Source organism: Hylaeus anthracinus, unplaced genomic scaffold, assembly GCF_026225885.1.
Source record: "Hylaeus anthracinus isolate JK02 unplaced genomic scaffold, UHH_iyHylAnth1.0_haploid 12001, whole genome shotgun sequence".
Lineage (NCBI taxonomy): Eukaryota > Metazoa > Arthropoda > Insecta > Hymenoptera > Colletidae > Hylaeus > Hylaeus anthracinus.
The window spans coordinates 3,439,331-3,457,439 of record NW_026534348.1 but is presented as its reverse complement, the minus strand read 5'-3'; the positions used below and the strand labels follow the sequence as shown (position 1 = coordinate 3,457,439).

General features: G+C 38.2%; 3 protein-coding genes across 10 annotated transcripts; all 3 read right to left on the bottom strand.

Moving 5' to 3' along the window:
* Positions 1–1,329: 1,329 nt before the first annotated feature.
* LOC128890686 (ras-like GTP-binding protein Rho1) lies at positions 1,330–7,373 on the bottom strand. Of its 6 annotated transcripts, none has more exons than XM_054149387.1 (5): positions 6,016–6,064; positions 3,522–3,604; positions 2,090–2,250; positions 1,608–1,991; positions 1,330–1,533 (listed from the first exon to the last, which is right to left on the bottom strand). In XM_054149387.1, the coding sequence occupies exons 2-5, from the start codon at positions 3,577–3,579 to the stop codon at positions 1,495–1,497; spliced, it is 642 nt and encodes a 213-aa protein (XP_054005362.1). In that variant the 5' UTR covers positions 3,580–3,604; positions 6,016–6,064; the 3' UTR covers positions 1,330–1,494. The 6 variants fall into 6 exon arrangements, with proteins under 6 accessions (XP_054005362.1, XP_054005363.1, XP_054005367.1 ...); XM_054149388.1 differs by lacking the exon at positions 6,016–6,064 and adding an exon at positions 5,681–5,999; XM_054149392.1 differs by lacking the exons at positions 3,522–3,604; positions 6,016–6,064 and adding an exon at positions 7,205–7,373.
* Positions 7,374–7,762: 389 nt separating this feature from the next.
* Positions 7,763–9,871, bottom strand: LOC128890683 (small glutamine-rich tetratricopeptide repeat-containing protein alpha-like). 3 transcript variants are annotated; one of them, XM_054149382.1, is made up of 4 exons: positions 9,663–9,871; positions 8,777–9,133; positions 8,230–8,691; positions 7,763–8,111 (listed from the first exon to the last, which is right to left on the bottom strand). In XM_054149382.1, exons 2-4 carry the CDS (start codon positions 9,106–9,108, stop codon positions 8,000–8,002), a joined length of 906 nt encoding a protein of 301 aa, XP_054005357.1. In that variant the 5' UTR covers positions 9,109–9,133; positions 9,663–9,871; the 3' UTR covers positions 7,763–7,999. The 3 variants fall into 3 exon arrangements, with proteins under 3 accessions (XP_054005357.1, XP_054005358.1, XP_054005359.1); XM_054149383.1 differs by lacking the exon at positions 9,663–9,871 and adding an exon at positions 9,479–9,636; XM_054149384.1 differs by lacking the exon at positions 9,663–9,871 and adding an exon at positions 9,214–9,459.
* LOC128890671 (uncharacterized) lies at positions 9,831–17,957 on the bottom strand. Its single transcript, XM_054149348.1, has 19 exons — positions 17,847–17,957; positions 17,655–17,778; positions 17,367–17,578; positions 17,059–17,267; positions 16,680–16,975; positions 16,501–16,604; positions 16,220–16,421; positions 15,221–15,754; positions 14,742–14,942; positions 14,451–14,666; positions 13,169–14,391; positions 12,402–13,086; positions 12,066–12,283; positions 11,338–11,980; positions 10,832–11,076; positions 10,558–10,762; positions 10,401–10,480; positions 10,010–10,313; positions 9,831–9,945 (listed from the first exon to the last, which is right to left on the bottom strand). The coding sequence occupies exons 1-18, from the start codon at positions 17,865–17,867 to the stop codon at positions 10,173–10,175; spliced, it is 5,559 nt and encodes a 1,852-aa protein (XP_054005323.1). The 5' UTR covers positions 17,868–17,957; the 3' UTR covers positions 9,831–9,945; positions 10,010–10,172.
* Positions 17,958–18,109: the final 152 nt, after the last annotated feature.

Sequence of the window (18,109 nt, the reverse complement as noted above, 5' to 3'; positions counted from 1 at the left end):
GTTGCTGCAAAGTTTGACTGCGACTTCGCAGTGTTTCGGTTAAAAGCGTAATTCAACAGTAGTACTGCTATGTAATTGTAAAAAAAAATTTGTTGAACACAATTCCACAGTCATTCATTGAATCAATGGCGGAGACTGCATTGCAGCCGTTAATTCAATAATTCTTGCAAAAAACAACTAGCTTATAAACCTTAGAGATTAGTTTTAATAGAAGACGTGTAAGTTCAAGAGTTTAGAATAGTATGTATACAATTGAACGAGAAACAAACTATAAGGGAGGAAAGCACAGGATGATTCAACAGGCTAGATAATCATTTTTACAGAGTAACTTGAAATTCGTAAATTAATCGACATTTTGAGAAACAAACATTACTTTCGATCAGAATAATTTTGAAAAGCATTTGCTCTGTGAAATTTGTTCGCTCTAAATTAATAGAGTAACCCGACAAACATTCCGGGATTACATTAATCGTATCGGATAAATTTGAAAAGTATCGCCTAATAAAACGCACATCAGGGCATCGTTTGTATGCTTGATTGGGTACAAAGGATGTGTTGTCGAAATACATAAATATAATATATCCGCTGTTATAATCCGTAATGTTAGTGTCATCGTATTACAATAATAAAAATAATTAATAATAATAATAATAATTAATAATAATTATAATAATAATACATTTAGCCTAGTTGGTATTCTTATAGATCAAAGTGATCCGGTGGTCTACTTACGCATTTTTTATAATTATAATATAATGTTTGTTACTTTTTTTTTGTTTAAGAAATATCGATAATGCGATGGTTCAATAAAATAGCGACGCAACATTTGGAATTCTTAACGTTTTGCTTTAAATTCTTACATTGCTTTCTATGACTTTGCATTGCATATTATGTTTCTACTCTCCCCTTTCACCCTTTATACTTTGTTACGAATTCCCCCAACTCTGTCGTTCGTTTCTTCCATATATTTTCTTTTATTACCAAAAAATAAACAGCCACTACGATTTAAAAAAAAAAAAAAAGAGATGTAGAATGCATACAATAGTAATGAGATACTAATAATAATAGTAATAACTACTATAATGATATAGATAATTATGTACCGTAAATGTAAATAGTTGGTATGACAATTGTTTAAACTCGAAGCACAATTCATTACCATTAAAAAATACAATCAAGTAGTCATTACAATATACATTATGGTTTTCATATATAGCACATAAACTTGTATTGAATTTAGTCAACGTTTTAAGTCTCCGGTTTCATCAACGACAGTTCTTTTTTAATATTGCGGGCGCGGTTTGTGGTTGTTTTTCTTTCTTTTAATATATATATATATATATATATAGATTTGTTTTATTGTGTAAAATAAAGATAAGTTGTTGTTATATTATGGTTTCCGCTGGGGGCCTCCGAGCATAACAACTAGCTTCATTGCAGCTAGCTCCGCAATTCCATTATTTAGCCCGCTATCAGGCTCGCTTGGCATTTTACTTAAAGAAGCCAACATCTTCCCTTCTTCTTCTTCTTTACCTGTGAATTTAGATAATTGTTAAAAGAACGTTTCATAAATACTGGCGCGAAGACGAAGGACGAACAATACTTACTTGTAACGCAGCTCGGGTGGCTGTTTCAAATACTTCCCTAATACCTTCCTTACTCTTAGCAGAACATTCAAGATAAGCAAAAGCGTTGATTTTCTCAGCCATGGCTCTACCTTCCTCTGGCTTTACTGGTTCCTGTTTCATCTTGCTAAGTTCCTTGATGGTATTTGGATCATTGCGCAAGTCTTTTTTGTTTCCAACAAGGATAATGGGCACATTTGGGCAAAAGTGCTTCACCTCTGGTGTCCATTTCTCAGGAATGTTCTCCAGGGAATCGGGACTATCGATTGAGAAACACATTAGGATTACATCCGTGTCAGGATACGACAATGGGCGCAACCTATCATAATCTTCTTGTCCAGCTGTGTCCCAAAGAGCCAGTTCCACCTATTATAGAGAACATTTTTAAGGAATTTTAATCATTCGTTTGAAAAGAAGAAAGAAAACAGCTTGAGCATGTGAAGTAATTGTTTTGACAAACATACCTGCTTCCCATCGACTTCAATGTCCGCGACATAGTTTTCAAATACCGTTGGTACATACACTTCGGGAAACTGATCTTTGCTGAAGACTATGAGTAAGCATGTTTTACCACAAGCACCATCACCCACGATAACCAATTTCTTCCTAATGGCTGCCATGAATTCTAAAATGATAATAATTACATAATCATTTATTACTACTCCATTGCAATTCCGTATCATTAAAATATTTAATTTTATGCACTTAACTCTGACTTTTACAAAATATTTATTAACGAAAAAGCAAGAAATACACAAATGTTACACATTAGTGACAACATTTTGCTTAAATAATATATAAATCTTTAGAAATTGTTATACCGATTACATAGATAACATATCAGTTTTTTACAGTATTGTCCTAATAACTTACCTATGCACGAATTCTTTATAACACGTGTATTCACAGCATATTCCACTTATTAAACTTGAATAGGTACTGTATTTATCATACTATATTTCTTGCCTGACATGGCTAGTGCATACAAAGTGTACACCTAACTTTTATTTAAGTGTAAAACAGGAAAAGTGTGAATTTATAATTTCTAATGCTTTTATCCTATATATGCAAATAAGTATTCATATGTGTTTTTAAGTTACAGAAACTATTAAGAAAATCATATTCTATATATTAACAATTTCTAAACTGCACTCTTACGTAGCACAGATGTAACGAATACCTTAAAAACTATTGTAATCCTATTAACGATTCTAAATCAACCAAAGTAACATCATTTGGGAAACACCACCAAAAATTATTTCAACTAAGAGCATGCAGCAAGTGAGCGTATAGTACACATAAGGTAATCATAACTTAATAGGAAACACAAGGAATGCTGAAAAAATGGATTCAATATCACCGTTAAAGGAGATTATTTTTCCTGCACCCAGATGAGGCACAAACAGCAAAGATGGTAAAAAAGCAATTTTAAATAGACAGATTCGATAGCATAAGAAGAGATACAAAAGGAACAATGAAAGAGACTGAAAAAAAGCATTCTTCAGGATAGAGTTAGGAAGAAGTCAGGGTAATCTTTTAAAACTGTTTGTATTAGATTTGCTTTCTGACAATGCTATAAACAACGACTCGGATTCAAACCTCGTAGGGTATAAAAATTGTTCCCTAAAAGTATTGATGTCACATATTCTTAAATAAAGTATTATATTAAATTGGAATTAGCATTACATGTGTGTATAATAGCATACACTTCCTAAGCCCTCTGGTTTACTTAAATTTACATTACTAAAACTTGTGTCTAATCTCATTAATGCCAGCTACTGATATAGTGGGTATCGTAAGTAAGATTTTTTTTTCTATGTCCGACGTCTACTTTAATACTATTTAGAAAGCGACCTACGAGGGCTGAAGATTTAAAGGATATTGACTGGGTCGTACCTGATCCAGGGTACCCCGTATCGTCTGGACCGAGGCATCGGCCCGCATTGCATCCCATGTTTTTAGTCTTTCTTTCAGCTTCTCTGTTTTAAGTGGACATTTTATATGTTAGAACGGATAGGAGGTTGCGAGATAATTGCACGTACCACGTAGATATCATAAATATAAATATATATGCATATATCTCGTTTTTATCATAGCTATGTACTTAAACATCTGTAAAAGTATTAAATACAATCTATGATGATTTAATGTATGATGCCTTTGAAATTTGATTCTTAACTCTTTCCTTCCGATATGTGAAAATGTGTATACTACAAGGTTTTGCATGTCTGCTGAAGACTAAATATAATGTGGATTTAATGTTAACATAATCAATGACCTTGTGTACACATTTATATAAAAATTGACACAATTTTTAATTGCATAAGGTAGAGCCTTTACATAATAATTCTACATAAAAGACTATGTATCTTTGCTGCCGTTTAAATATCTTAGCAGAAAGTCGAACTTTTTAAATAATAGATAAAAATTTAATTTTTAATTTAATCTTAGCCCTAAGAACAAAGATAGCATCAGACCATACCTTATGCCTCAGAGCAAAATAACATTGTCTCCAAAGAACATGCATGAACATATAAGAACAATATTTCCTTGTATTAAACATGCACTAGTAAGAAATGTGTGAACCCATTAAAAATTATTTTTGGGAAGCATAAATTAAATGCGATAGGCATTACATTCACATTGTACAGAGATAAGATGCTTTGTAAAGTTTCATAATTATAGAATATTCATTGACAAACAATCACATGTATAAATTACTATGTGTATATTCATAAAAATATAAAATGTCATAATGTATGCTGGCATTACAGCTTTTTTAGCATAGAATTTAGTTTCTTCAATGTTTTCATTATAATACAAATATGGTTTAAAGTATACTCTTAATACTTTCAGGTATTTGTTACTCATATGTTACATAGATTCTAAGTGTTAATGTACAAAGGAAACAGAGTGATTACTTCTAGCTCCAAAAATTTCTGATAAGAAAGCACAAATAACTTGTTCCTTACAAATTATTTTGAAAGATTATCTTTTCATATGATGAAGGTTGAAGCACTTAGTAACATTTTGCATGAAAGCAAGGATCTTAGCATCAAGTACTGTCTAATATGCAAAAGCAACGCAGATGAATAGAAGACTGTACGTGTCAATTAAACAAGAAGTGCTATGTATTAACATTGCTGCAACACAATTTGTACAAACATTAAACTCCACATAGTTGATAATGGTAAAACTGTTTGTCACATACAATGGTCAAAACTTTTACCTTGATAACCCAACAAATCCCTAATACTTTTTGTTAATTTTCATCCACCTACATAGTATAAATTATTGCGAACAGTATATTATTCGGAAATCTGTTCTACATGAAATCTTAAATGAAATCATTTGGAGGATGACTAAAGCAAGAACAGAAAATAGATGTCGGATAAAATGTATTCTCTAACTATGGTTACAGAGTACTCCGTAACATCATTTTCCAATCGAAAATATGAAAAATATGGGGGAACTCTGTAGGTCCCTCTTGATCTTCAATGTGCCAACAACATGGCTCTGTCTTTCTAGGGTTAAACTATTTTAACCCCGATTAATGAGTAATACGACACGATTAACTCTAAAAGATTATAAATTACTGATTTATGATTGCAAATTATAAATGTAGCTTATGATTTATCTGAGAATTCCGAGAAATTATTAGAAATATTGCTGGCCAACTCTGAATACGCGGAATACTGCTCAGAATGGAGAGAAATCCGACTCCTACCGTGTTAAAAGAACGTACCGACCTTTTGTTTATCGCAGATCCGAGACGTCGTTGATGGGGTGAAAAACGTCGACGATGCCCGTAGACAATACAGTACAGAGGAATGTCAAGACGAATCTGCGATACCGATCTTTATTCAAGTTTCCAAAGGAGAGACTCGCAGAGCTTTTTGCCGAAATTTGCACAGCCGGAAGTGCATTGCCGCGTAACGGGGTAAGAGGGCAGGGAGCGAGAGGGGGAAGACGGTCCCAGAGGGGAGGATGGGGGCGCTGGGGGTGCGACAGGACAGCGACGCAGGGGTCTAGAGCCTGGGAGACGATTTACTTACTGAACTAAAACCCAGGTCGTATCGTAAGGCTCATACGAGCATTTCCAAATCAGCGATCGAATTCAGCCGCGAGGAGACAGCGCGTGGCTTCTTCTATGCTAAACTAAACAGTCATCGTGCGAAGATGCCGTGGATTCGTAACGCATGGCACTCCCTCGGCCCTCTCTCTATCACGGGAGGAGGAGAGGTTTTTTTTCCCTCCTTGACACACAGTGTTCCCGGTCACGGAGTTAACAAACCGATCACGCGTCACGCTTAGAACACCCGGACACACAGCACAACACACCCTCGCACCACTCCAACCAGTATTACTTAAGAAATAATTGCGTATTTACCTGAAATGTTAAGCGACAGAAAGTCAAGAAAATGGCTGCCCTCGATGGCCACACCTCAATCTGTTGAGTGTGCGGCAATCGAGTAGTGGGGGGACACTATACCCAGGACCGTAGCGACACCTCCGAACTCCACCTGCCGATATCGCGGAAAGCCTTCGGACCTCGAGGTTATTTTTTTTTGTAAACTATATGATCCAACATATGTTCTATTTGTCGAACGATACACGCTGGAGAAGGTAGGCATTCCTTTCCTATTGATACGCGACAGCAAAAATTACGGATGTCTTATATTTTTATTATTTTTGCTTTCGCTTATATAAAAAATGAAAATATAAATGTAAAACCGATGATACTAGGCTTTTAGGTTTTATATGCATTCGACAGTTGTAGCTAATTGCAGTCGTAACGATACTTTCAAGCCTTCGATATCGGCGATATTATCTAAAACTGTCAGTTGTACGAAGAAAGAAGGTAGGAATGCGATCATTGTTCGCTTATCGATATATCTATTGCAATGTGATTTACTTTGAACAATGAAAAAATATTTTGCGCGTCCACCGATGAAAGATACGTTCCTGGGCAGTACTCCGAAACCGGCGAATCATGCGCCACCCGCGCACGTCCCGAACCTGTGGAGGGACTTTGCGCACGCATCGTGTTTCTCGGATGTATTTGTGGGTGGATGACGGAAAGGGTTGGAAAATATGTAAATAATGCTGCACCGCAATATCGTTGCTCAGCGCCCCTGGTACGTAACACGTGAAAATCACGATACTAGTCGTACAGTCGCGAAACGGACGAAAACATTCCATGAAACGTTTCGTTTTTTTCTGGTTAAAAAGAAAAATATGGAAATTACTTCTCCCGACTATCGTGCCTTCGATAGAATAAACGTTATCTTTCTTGGAAGACAAACACATCGAGATTGCGCGATAGATATAACGTATGTTCACACGCGTTGCGATCGGTATAGTTAACCAACACTTTGGGGTATCGCACGAACAATGCAGATGCGCCTGAAAAATTAAATTTAGCCGATGCGAGAGAAAAGACAAAAAAAAAATATACCTTTTGTATCGTAAATTCAGTGAAATTGCTGTTTTACACGTGTATATTTCACGTGCAATTCGATGATTTCATCGGGACTTCAAAACAGACATATTTGATATGGTATGGTAACAAAACTTACCGGCAAAGAAGTCTCTAATGGGCGATTATGTTCATCTGCAGAATCAAACAGTGTATGGGATTTGGGGTCTTTCGTAAATACGTATTCACGCGCACATATTGAAAATTATTGAAATTAGAGCACGAAATATAAAAATGTCCTGTGTGTTTACACGCGGGCTTTGTAACGTGCCAAATAAGAATGATGTCACTGTATGACGCACGCAGAATTGGCGTCGCGTGCTACGATAGGTTTAAAAGGATACACCGTGCATGAAATTCAAATTTTTTAGTATCCTTGTTTCGTCTGCTTCGATAGGGCGTAAACTTACATATTTTCCTAAAATTCATAAAAAGTTGCTAGAAGAATTCCGTTTATAAAAAAAAGTGGACAAGTAAAAATAAACAAAAAGATGTTTCCTTCGACTTTGCACACTCGAAAAAATTCTCTATAAACTATTGAATATTTTTACATTATCTATTATTATTGCATACAATTTTAAACGTGCTTTGATTTTACATATATTATGGAAAAAACGTAATCGAGTTATGTTAAAATAAATTGTAAACATTATGAGCATACATATTCAAAAAACAAGTTATGTTTTATTTGATAAGTAAGTTATACATAAGTTTTTATATTGTATATATATGAATGTTATTTTAACATGGTAATGTAAGTTAATTTGAATTATAAGTTTTTTCTTAGCATATTAAAAAATGACAGACATCATCCTGTGACTATTCTATGTTTCAATTAAATTTAGTTGTTTCCATTTTCATAGGACCTTTATAACAATTTACGATCACAATTCTTTTAATTCTGTTGCGGCGGTTCAGGGTCGTTCGGATTTCCTCCCATTTGTTGTCTTATAGATTCAATCGTTTCAGGGTTGGCATTCCGCATCTGTTGTGCTAATTGCAAGCCACTAAAAATTTATTAAATATAATCTACTTGCATGAATTACTATACAGGGTGGCATGTAATTCATTGCATGTTTTTGAGAGTAATAAAGTGGAAATATAACTTTTGTAAACGATACTTACGTTTCTAAGAGTACTTGCATACGTTGCCTTTGTCCTGCATTACCACTTACAAAGTTGCTTACTGTATTTTGCATAACTGGATCGGATAGCATTTGTTGTGCCATATTCATGATAGCAGTATTGTTCAAGAGTGCACTGAAATCCATGTCTAGAGGTAAATCTAGTCCTATACGGTTTGAATTCTGCTGTGCTAATTTTTCTTCTGCAACATTCAAATTATTTTTATAACTTTCATTATCAGGCTCCATTTCCAAAGCTTTCTCGTAGCTGTCTCTAGCTTCTTTATGCTTCTCCAAACTGGAGTATGCTAGGCCTAATCGACCATATGCTTTACAATAAGTGGGATCAATAGATAATGCAGTCTGACAATCCTGAATTGCTTGCTGGTGACAACCAATTTTGCTATACACCGCTGCACGGTTACAGTAATATACTGCATTGCGGCCATCTAATTGAATTGCCCTAAGTGAATAATATTATATGATTAAAAATTATACTTGCCAAAATATATTTGTTTGTTCTTTGTACTTAAACATAAATTATATACTTTGTATAACTAGCAAGTGCTTCCTGGTGTTTTTCAGCTTTCATGAGAGCATTTCCTTCATTTTTTAAACGTTCAGCTGCGGCTTTTGCTTCGGGTGTAGCTTCAGGTGCAGTTTGTCCAGCTGATTGGGGTTTTCCATTTTTGACGATAGATGTATATACTTCTTGTAAATTAAAATTTTTTGGTGTATCGGATGCCTGTATATTATAAGCGCTCTCTAAACATTGTATCGCTACTTCAAGACTCTCTCTAGAATCTACTGTAATGTTATTAGCCTTTAACTGCTGGGTTAAAAACTGAACGATCGCTGCTATCAGCCCCTTGTCAGCCATCACTGCCTCGAAGGAACTGTTACGTCTAAAATAATATAACATCGATGTAGAATATAAAACGTTTAGTGACATTTTAACAGAACATTTTCTGTTACGTGTCATAACCTCAAAGTAGATTTCTAATTACGAATCATTTTTGATAATGAATCGCTTTGATTAAAGTAAAGGATCAACTTCTGTTTGATTAACATCATTTGTAATAACACTGCCAATGTTGTATTAGTAATCAATTAAATGTTTTATAACGTCGATTCATCGTGTGTTAACATAACCAATAAAACATGCCGGATAAGACGAGTAATAAATAGAATTTATTATATGTACTTATGAAATGTAAACAATTTCACATTAATACCAATATCTTGTCTACCTTGATCGAGTTAAATACGTTAAAATATATTATCAATAATGAACTGCTCGTGACTAATTAAAGGTAGAAAAAAAATTGTCCACTTCGACAGAACGATGGACCGAATCACTGACAGTCGCAAGTCGCAACGCAACTTTATATTTTCCGGAACAAAAAGCAGATTTATATGTCTGAATGTAGGTACCTTAAAAGTTCAGTACAGCAACAACGAATAACTTCAATGTATTTCAATGGCTTCCACTTCCACTTCTTTGAAATCGGGAACTTAAACGCTTCGTCTATCTTCGGCTGAAGATCTCATGCAACGAGTATTATATGTTCTTTAGAGGTTTGCTTTGCTCGTATTTCCTTACTCTGATTTAATCCCATCTATTCATTTCTTGATTCTACTTCGCGTAAAATGAACAAATTAAAGCCCAGCCGTCTCGTCGCAATCGCGCTGGCGCAATTCAGCTGATACGAAACCTCTGAAATGGAACCGTCCAAATTGCTGCTCGGCTGGAATATCTCATTAACATAATAAATAAGTACCGTTTAGGATTTGAATGTCGCAAATGTAGTATGAATATATATAACTTTCAATACGCTTTATATTATATTGCGCATAACATATGAGGGATATATTGATTTATAAACAAGTATCGCGTGTTAACAACGGTAGATAAATGTGCAATCTAAGACTATAATACAAATTTTAATGCGGCCCCTGTTGGACGATTCGCAATATAGTGCTATTGGTACTTGTTCCCGTAAAAATGTAACGACTTCCGGCATAATAGAACGGTACCATCGTTTGTAGATCATCCATCCGATGATGTACTCGCATTTGGAATTTCTATAAATGATAACATCGTAAAGATGGAAATTAAATCAAATAAAAACGTATTTACATATTTTATTAGTCGATCGAATCGAAACCTACCTGAGCAAACATGTACTCGTAAATGTAAAACTGGTCATTCTCCGTCGTAACAACGACGAAAGAATCGCTTTCACCGAACGCTAAAATAAATTATAATACAAAAGAAATAGTTGGAAAACAAAATAATTTCACTCTAATACTAATGTATTATTCTTACCATCCGCATAGAAACATTCGATTCCGTTAACTCTCGAATCGTGGAAAAGACTTTGATAATTGTTAAAGTTATCAAAAGCTAAATCGTAGTGGAAAATGTTTACCGCGTTTGTATCGTAATCGTCTAACAAAATGAAGTGATCCTCTTCTTGAAACAGACTCTTCACGTTGCGCGTTCTGCCCCCAAAAGTCCTCAACAATACGAACTAAAGAAGATGCATCTACGGTTGCCGTCGAGGATACTTTTTCATAAGAAACAATTGCATTTTTCTTACCTTGGATGTAGTTGCATCCAACCTATACAAAAAAGACTTTTCAGAATCTCCAAAGCAACCCAGGAGTATATATACATTGCGGTGGTTTGTTTTAAAGACTTCAATATCCCAGGCACCGTCGGTGGGAAGTTTTTGGTGTAGCGACGTGACGTTATCCTTGAAATCAATTTTATATATCACGGAATCTGTACGGTGCGTTGCCCGCAGTGCATCGTAGTAGATTGCCAGGATCACGTAAGCTGCATCTGAAAGCACAGAGATAAATACCGAAGAGTTTTTCGTCTTTATCGTCTATTAATTAAGTAGAAGAGAAGTTTCTAGACTGCGGATGTATTGGGTTGTCTGGAAAGTCCATGTCGTTTTTGTGGAGCTAAAGGTTGTGGAACTAAATGTTACCTACGTAATTCAATAAATATTTATCAAAATGCAAACGTGTGTTTGAATTTTTCTTAAGAATTGGCATGAACTTTTTGGACAACCCAATAAAATATGAGTCTATTCATTACTATCGTGTGTCATGAAGACTGCTGCATCTTTCACGAATTCTCCAGTCCTGAAAGTCGTTTCTTTCGCATCTACCAACAAGTCTCCCGTATCCAACGTTCCAGATTTCATCCAAGAGATCCTGAAGAACTCGTCCTCGGTTCTATTTGAGGTACATTCAGGGCTGTACGAGACTGCATTCGTGATTACGTTTACACCGAATATACTGTGCAATTCGTGATAATTCCTCACTATCTCTGAACCGTTCGTTCTCCACACGCGACAATCATTTTTCGTCAGTTCGGCTACATATTCCGTTGGGCACGAACAATTGCGAGGAAGTCCGCAGATAAGTCCCGGTTCTTCCCCTAACATGTTCAGCTTCGTTATTTCCTCGTAATCCGCAACGTCCACCGTTTTGATGTTGGGCACGTGAATCTTCAATCCCTCCTCCACCTCTAAATATGAGAAGACGTTCCGGAGCGTTTCAGAAATCAACGTGGACTGTACGATCCTGTCATCCAATTCGGTTTCGTTTCGCTTCAAGGTTCGCAGCATCTCGTGTGCCTCTTCTTTCAAGTCGTCAAGAATCGTATGTAAATTCATCCCGTTCACCAGGTTCGAAACAGTTACGTCTTCCGGAACCCTGACTTCCGACTCGAAAATCTGCGAACACGTGAATATACAGTAGAATTGATTTCACAGATCAAACTGTGATTTACAACCTCTCGAAAGAAACAGTCGACCTCACCAAGTCTCCAATTATCTCCACGTCTTCGTCGTTTTGTACACCGTTCTCGTACTCCAAAGATATGTTGACTCCATTGATCAACGACGCGTAAACGTTACTATTGACCACGACATCCTCTTCGAAGGTCTTCGCGCCGAATATGACTTGAATTTCTTCCAGCCCGTTGATTACCAAATCGGAGGTATGTATTCCGTTGATTCGAGTGACGTTCGCGTTTCCTAAAAGAAACAATTTTTTAAATATTTACAATATTTTTGTCCAGGTTTTCGCGATTTCAAATCAGTATGCGACGTTGCAAAAAGCTTTGCTGCGTCGGTTACAAATACAACATCGAACCTGTTACTTCAACGACGCCGTTGAATTGCACGCCGCCAAGTATGTCGTGGTCTCCATCGAGGGTTACGCGATCTTTTACGAACTCGTCGAAGTCTATACCGTCTAGATATTTCAAGGCTACATCTTTCAACACGACGAGATGTTTAAATGATACCTTAGAGGGTAGAGTATCGGTCGCCAGAACTAACTTCTCCAGAGGTACATCGTGGACGTTGTCGTTCGCGAGCATCTCGTTGATGGCCACTTCTTCGAGGAAAGTTACAGGGCCGGTTATCGTTTCATCCTGATCTTTCCTAACTACGGCGCTATTGAACTCGAGAATATCGACGTTATTAATCACAGGAATCTCTATATCGTCGGTCACCGTCAGAGTATCGATAAATAGGTTCTCCTTGAAGACCTTTCGTCCAGCCACTTGGACGTCTTCATCGTCGATTACTGCGTCGGTCACGATATCGCGTATCTCTTCGATTTCTTTCCATGATGCCGTTAACGTTGACATCGTTACACCATTTTTAAAGACCGTTTCACCGTGGATAGTTTGATCGATGGTCTTGCTTACCGCGTTTTCGAATAGGAACGTCAAAGACCCAGAATTCGACGAAGGAACAATCCAAGTGATATTTCCATTTACTTTTAAATCGTTGATCCTTGTTGCCTGCACGTCGAGCAAGTTCTCGTACAACTGAAACAAAGAATTCATCGAGATTATATTGCTCCTTTTGGAAACAAAGGAGACTTCCGTAAATAAAGGTTTTAAACCGTACTTCTTCAACGTCGCGGCCGTTCAAAGTCTTCGTTAAAACGTTTTCCACAACTAGATCGTCGAACGTCACGTTTCCTGCTAGAAACAGAGGCTCGTCGATCCACATCAATTGAGAAGTACTTCGATCGTTGATGAACCTAGCTTCGACGTTGTTGCTAGTAATCGCATAGAAAGAGAATTTTCCCGGTATAATTTGTTCCTTCGACTTTGACAAAAGATTCTGAAAGAAATTGTTCACGTTCCGACCGTTCAGAGACCTCATCGTGACGTTCTGTACGATCAGCTCGTCGATCGTCCTTTCGGTGTCGAATACAATGTCCTGTGTAGCCATATTCTTTAGATAAATTTCGGTCGGCCGATCGTCGATCCGTTCTACTCTCAAATCACCCTTCACCGTCAGGTCACCTTCTATCACCAGGTGCTTCAAGTCCCTCATATTTCTCAGCAACGCGAACTTTTCCATTTCGATACCATTGAACCTCTCAACTGTAAGATTCTCAGCTCGAAACTCTGGGATCTTTGAGAAATTCGCTGGCTGGGTTTTCCGAATATTCCCCGCGTTCTCCAAGAACGTGGTACCGTCCATACCGTTAATGAAAAGAAATTCGAGCTCGTCTACGTTCACTTGCTTTGCTCGAATCGTCGAGAAATCCATGCTCTTTGGAAAATCGAGCGACCGATTACCATTCAGTATATCAGCCACGAAAAAACCATTGAAAACTTTCACGAATAGTTTACTTCCGCGGAGATTCTTCAGGTGCAGACTTTCTCGGATAGTTAACGATTCGGGGGCAACGTCGAAGAGGCTATTGTTCTCTCCCTCCACGTAAAACATGTCGTCGATGTGAACGTTCTCAAAATGCAAGTTTCTGAAACTTTCTGGCACTACCGTCGCAGTTGTGTACAAGAATTCGTGTTTGGTAAATCCGTTCAAGTACTCCGCGTTTAGCTGATCGACGATTAAGTTGTTTTCGAACACGACATCATTCTCGATCACCTGATCGGTCGATTTCGTCCAGAAGTTCTCGACGATACCGTCTAGGCTTACTTCTTCGTCGTTCACGAGCACCTTGGAGTACTTATCCAAATCGAGAGCTCCTACCGTCAAATCGCCTCGAACGGTAACGTTGAAGTAAAGTTGGAGCTGTCTAGTCTCAGGAAGCTTAAAGCCAGACTCCGCTATTAATTTATCGGTTACGTGTAGGTTTGCAAGTTTCACTTCTCCTGTTAAACAAAAGAAAATAAAGAAATAAAGTACTTCCGAGTCAATCTTCGAAACCGACCTTTGATAGTGTTTTCACGGGATTTTCGTGCAGCATCGGATACCGAGACGCCATTGATCGAATCCGCGAGCAAGTTATCCACCCGAAGCGACCTTATCCCGAAATTATGGAAATTCTGTTCAGTTTTCGTATTCGCATAGTTCTCCAATGGTTCTCCATTCAAAGTTTGCGTCGTGAGTTTGTTGATACTTAATAAATCAATGTACGTAATGTTCCCTAGAAAATTGTACCTTGAATTCAATCTCATTTGGTTAACTGAAAAGTTTTCCAAGGCAATTTCACGAGACCTACCTTTAATCTTTTGATTTCGATGAAGAAGGAACAGCTCGCTGAGAAATTCATCGATATTCATGCCGTTCAACGTTTTTGCGTTGAATTTTGGTAACGACACATTCGTATGTAAACGAATAGAATCGTTTGAAAATTCAATCTTGTCTGGCTCGACGTTTATTTGCATTCTTGACGTGTCGTTGACGGTATTCGTCGCCCAATCTAAAGCATCGAGTCGCTATAGTTAATCAACTACAGTACTGTCTCGAAATAAGCAACTCGCCGGTCCCGACCGAGTTGCTTATTTCGAGGGTGGTATGCTATTCGGCTTGACTTTGTTCTCGGACGAGACGAGGGGGTTCGGTGTAGCGGCAAACTATAAAGTGATCGCTCGAGCACGGGTGTTATTCTTTGGAAAAGGATAAAACATAACATGCTTTCTCATTTTAGATTTTAGATAGCGAGTTGCTACTATAGCCTACTGAAGCCTACCAACTTACATTGGAACGGAATCCCGCAAAGAGAACCAACTTCGAGATCGTGTACTATGATATTCTTTCCGCGCAAGGGTGCGAAATGTTGCGCAGACTCACTGGAGTCGACATCGCTTGATTGAATATTAACATCGTTCAAGAAATCCACGTCCATCTTGTCAATTTCCAGTTTCCCGACAGACGCATCGCCCCGAACGACGACATTGCCGACCAACGAATGTACGTTACTCAATTTTAGGAGACTCTTCGACGACTTTAAAGTATCGTTAACGTCGCGAATCAAAGCGTCCAAGTTTCGTTGGAGATCTCTAGGAAGAACGATATCTTCGGACACGAAGACATCGATATTTCCTATGGTTCCCGATTCCAATGTTAAATCTGGGAATACCAAAGGTTTTGTTATCGTTAAGTCTTCGTTCGCCGGTAACAAAGACGCCCACGAGGATTCAGCTTTATCCACGAACGGCTTTCTTCGTTGCAATATCTCGACGAGCATCGACAACTGTTTGGACAGGACGTCCGTCTCCCCGATCGAGTGTTCTGAAAGTGATATTGCGTTTGAACGAGAGTAATTCGGCTCTGGTCATTTTGAGAGGACGCTAATTACAGTAAAGTCTCCTTAAATGCACAAGCTCGGGACTGAAGTTGATCCGTCGCGGATCATGTTACACTGCTCGGGAATCGAACTCCTTGGCCCCCCAGTAGTGGGGATGGTTTCTGTGCATTTATTGTAGAGAAATTTGTGCATTTAAGGAGACTTTACTGTATTAGGTTGTCCCAAAAGTTTCTTTCGCTTGATTAATAAGTAATACATGCACAATATTTGATGTTTTATGTTACATTACTGAATTGTGCACGATTCATTTTGCTCCATTACTGTTACAACATGAATATCTATGAAATTAGATTGTCTATTTATATAAACACGACCACAGAAAATAATCGAGTGCAACTCGCGAAAGAAACTTTCGGGACAACCTAATAATTCCAAATAGGATATTTAACCGGAAGGTAGTTCCTTGATCTGCAACTCCCACGATGCAATGGTGTAAACGTTATCCAGATTCACGGTGACCAACAACGCGTTCACAGTAGATTCATCGCCCCTGGTTAGTACGTCGACCACAGTCTCGTCATCTGGCAACCTTATAGCGCTCGCTAGAGTGCAATCCGATGCATTCTCAAACTTGTATAGTTTCAAACCGTCCTGCAACGCGATCAACATTCCTTACACATCAAAGTTCTCGATAGTCGAAGAGTTGCTCAAGATTAAAATGTACGCTTACGCGGTAGCCCGTGAAGAAGAAGGTGTCGTCGTCCACGTTGACCACGCGGATCAAATTGGGCGTCTCGATTTCAGGAATCTGCAGCCAGTTCAACAATTCTTGTCCTACAAAAAAGATCAGTTTTGAAGCATTCGACAAGGGTCAACGAGGATAGAAAGACCATCGACGAGAGAACGGACCGTCCCACCAGAACAAGTTGCTCGGACCGCGCTCGTTCATCAAGAAAATGAAATCGAAGCCTGCGTGATTGTAATGGTGAACAGAAACCGGGTCGTAGGTCGATAGAAACTGTATTCTGTCCGGGCTGGTTTCCTTGAATTCGTACACCATCGAGCCGATGCCAGGATCATTTCTGCTGTTTTGTGCGAAGACTATGATTGTCGACTGTTTGTGCTTGAACGTGGTGACCGACACGGCAGCAGTAGTCATCACCTCCGTTACTACGTCCATGTACGTGCCTCTCCAATGATATATTCTAAACGAATAGGAAATTAACTGTTAAATGTCCTACGTTTCGGGACGATACCACGTTAGTTGTTCTTCGGTCGAGTAACGTACAAGGATGGTACAGTGAATTTGTCCGAGTTATCAGCTACCACGAGGTAAAGTCGATTAGAGCGAGCGAAGAAGCTGGCGTCCATGGGATGTCCTTTATGTTGCATAGTCTGTCGGTGTCTTAATTGAAAATTATCCGTTCCCGTGTATAGACTGCACGAGCCAGACCTATAGCAAACCAGTAGATACAGAATGGTCTTCCAGACGATGCTCTGTAACATGTTAATCGCAATCAGTCGTTATCCAGCCTTTTAAGTGTGTTCGGAGGGTTATTTCAATCCTTAAACTTGATCTGATGGTATTTCGCGTACCCTGACGAATGCAATGGTGCCACTGCCACGAATTAAAGTGACCTCCTGAATGGTGGTGTGGTTCGAAAGAGACGCATCGACGGAAAATGCCGCGATGCGATTCCCTTCGACGAAGACTACTTTGTTGAACGCGTTCACTACGAAGGGTCGATCCTTGTTAAGGTTCTCTTGCCACAGCTTATTCCATTGCACGTGGTACAGTTTTCTCTGAACTGCAATTGTAGATTTTCGATAAAATCGCAAAGTTATACCTTCGTTCTATATTACATCGTATACCGTTTCGTTTACCTGGCAATTCTTCTCGAAAGTGGAGTTTCGCTATTTCGATTTTCGTTTGCTTCAACTGCTCGTCCAAGTGATCGTTTTTCAAAGCTTGCGCTAAAACGTCGACACCAGTGCAACCGAGCAGAATCTGGAGCGATAAAGATTAAACGAACATTTGTAATTTGTTATTTTATTTCACATTATAAAAGAACTCACAAGAATCGTCAGAAATTCCATGATTTCGCAGTGCTCGAGTACCGGTTCATCCGCCAGCGGTGAAACCTACTGATCCGATTGATTTCAAACAGCGATCATGGGGGTCATCGACTGCTTGGGTATACAAACAAATGTAAACGAGCATGTAGTATTTATTAAATTCAACACATTCAAATATGGAAAGGTAACGATCGAATCTTGAATAGTTCATTCACGTTGTACCTACTTTGGGTCGAGAATGATTGATTGGGCCGACTAAATAT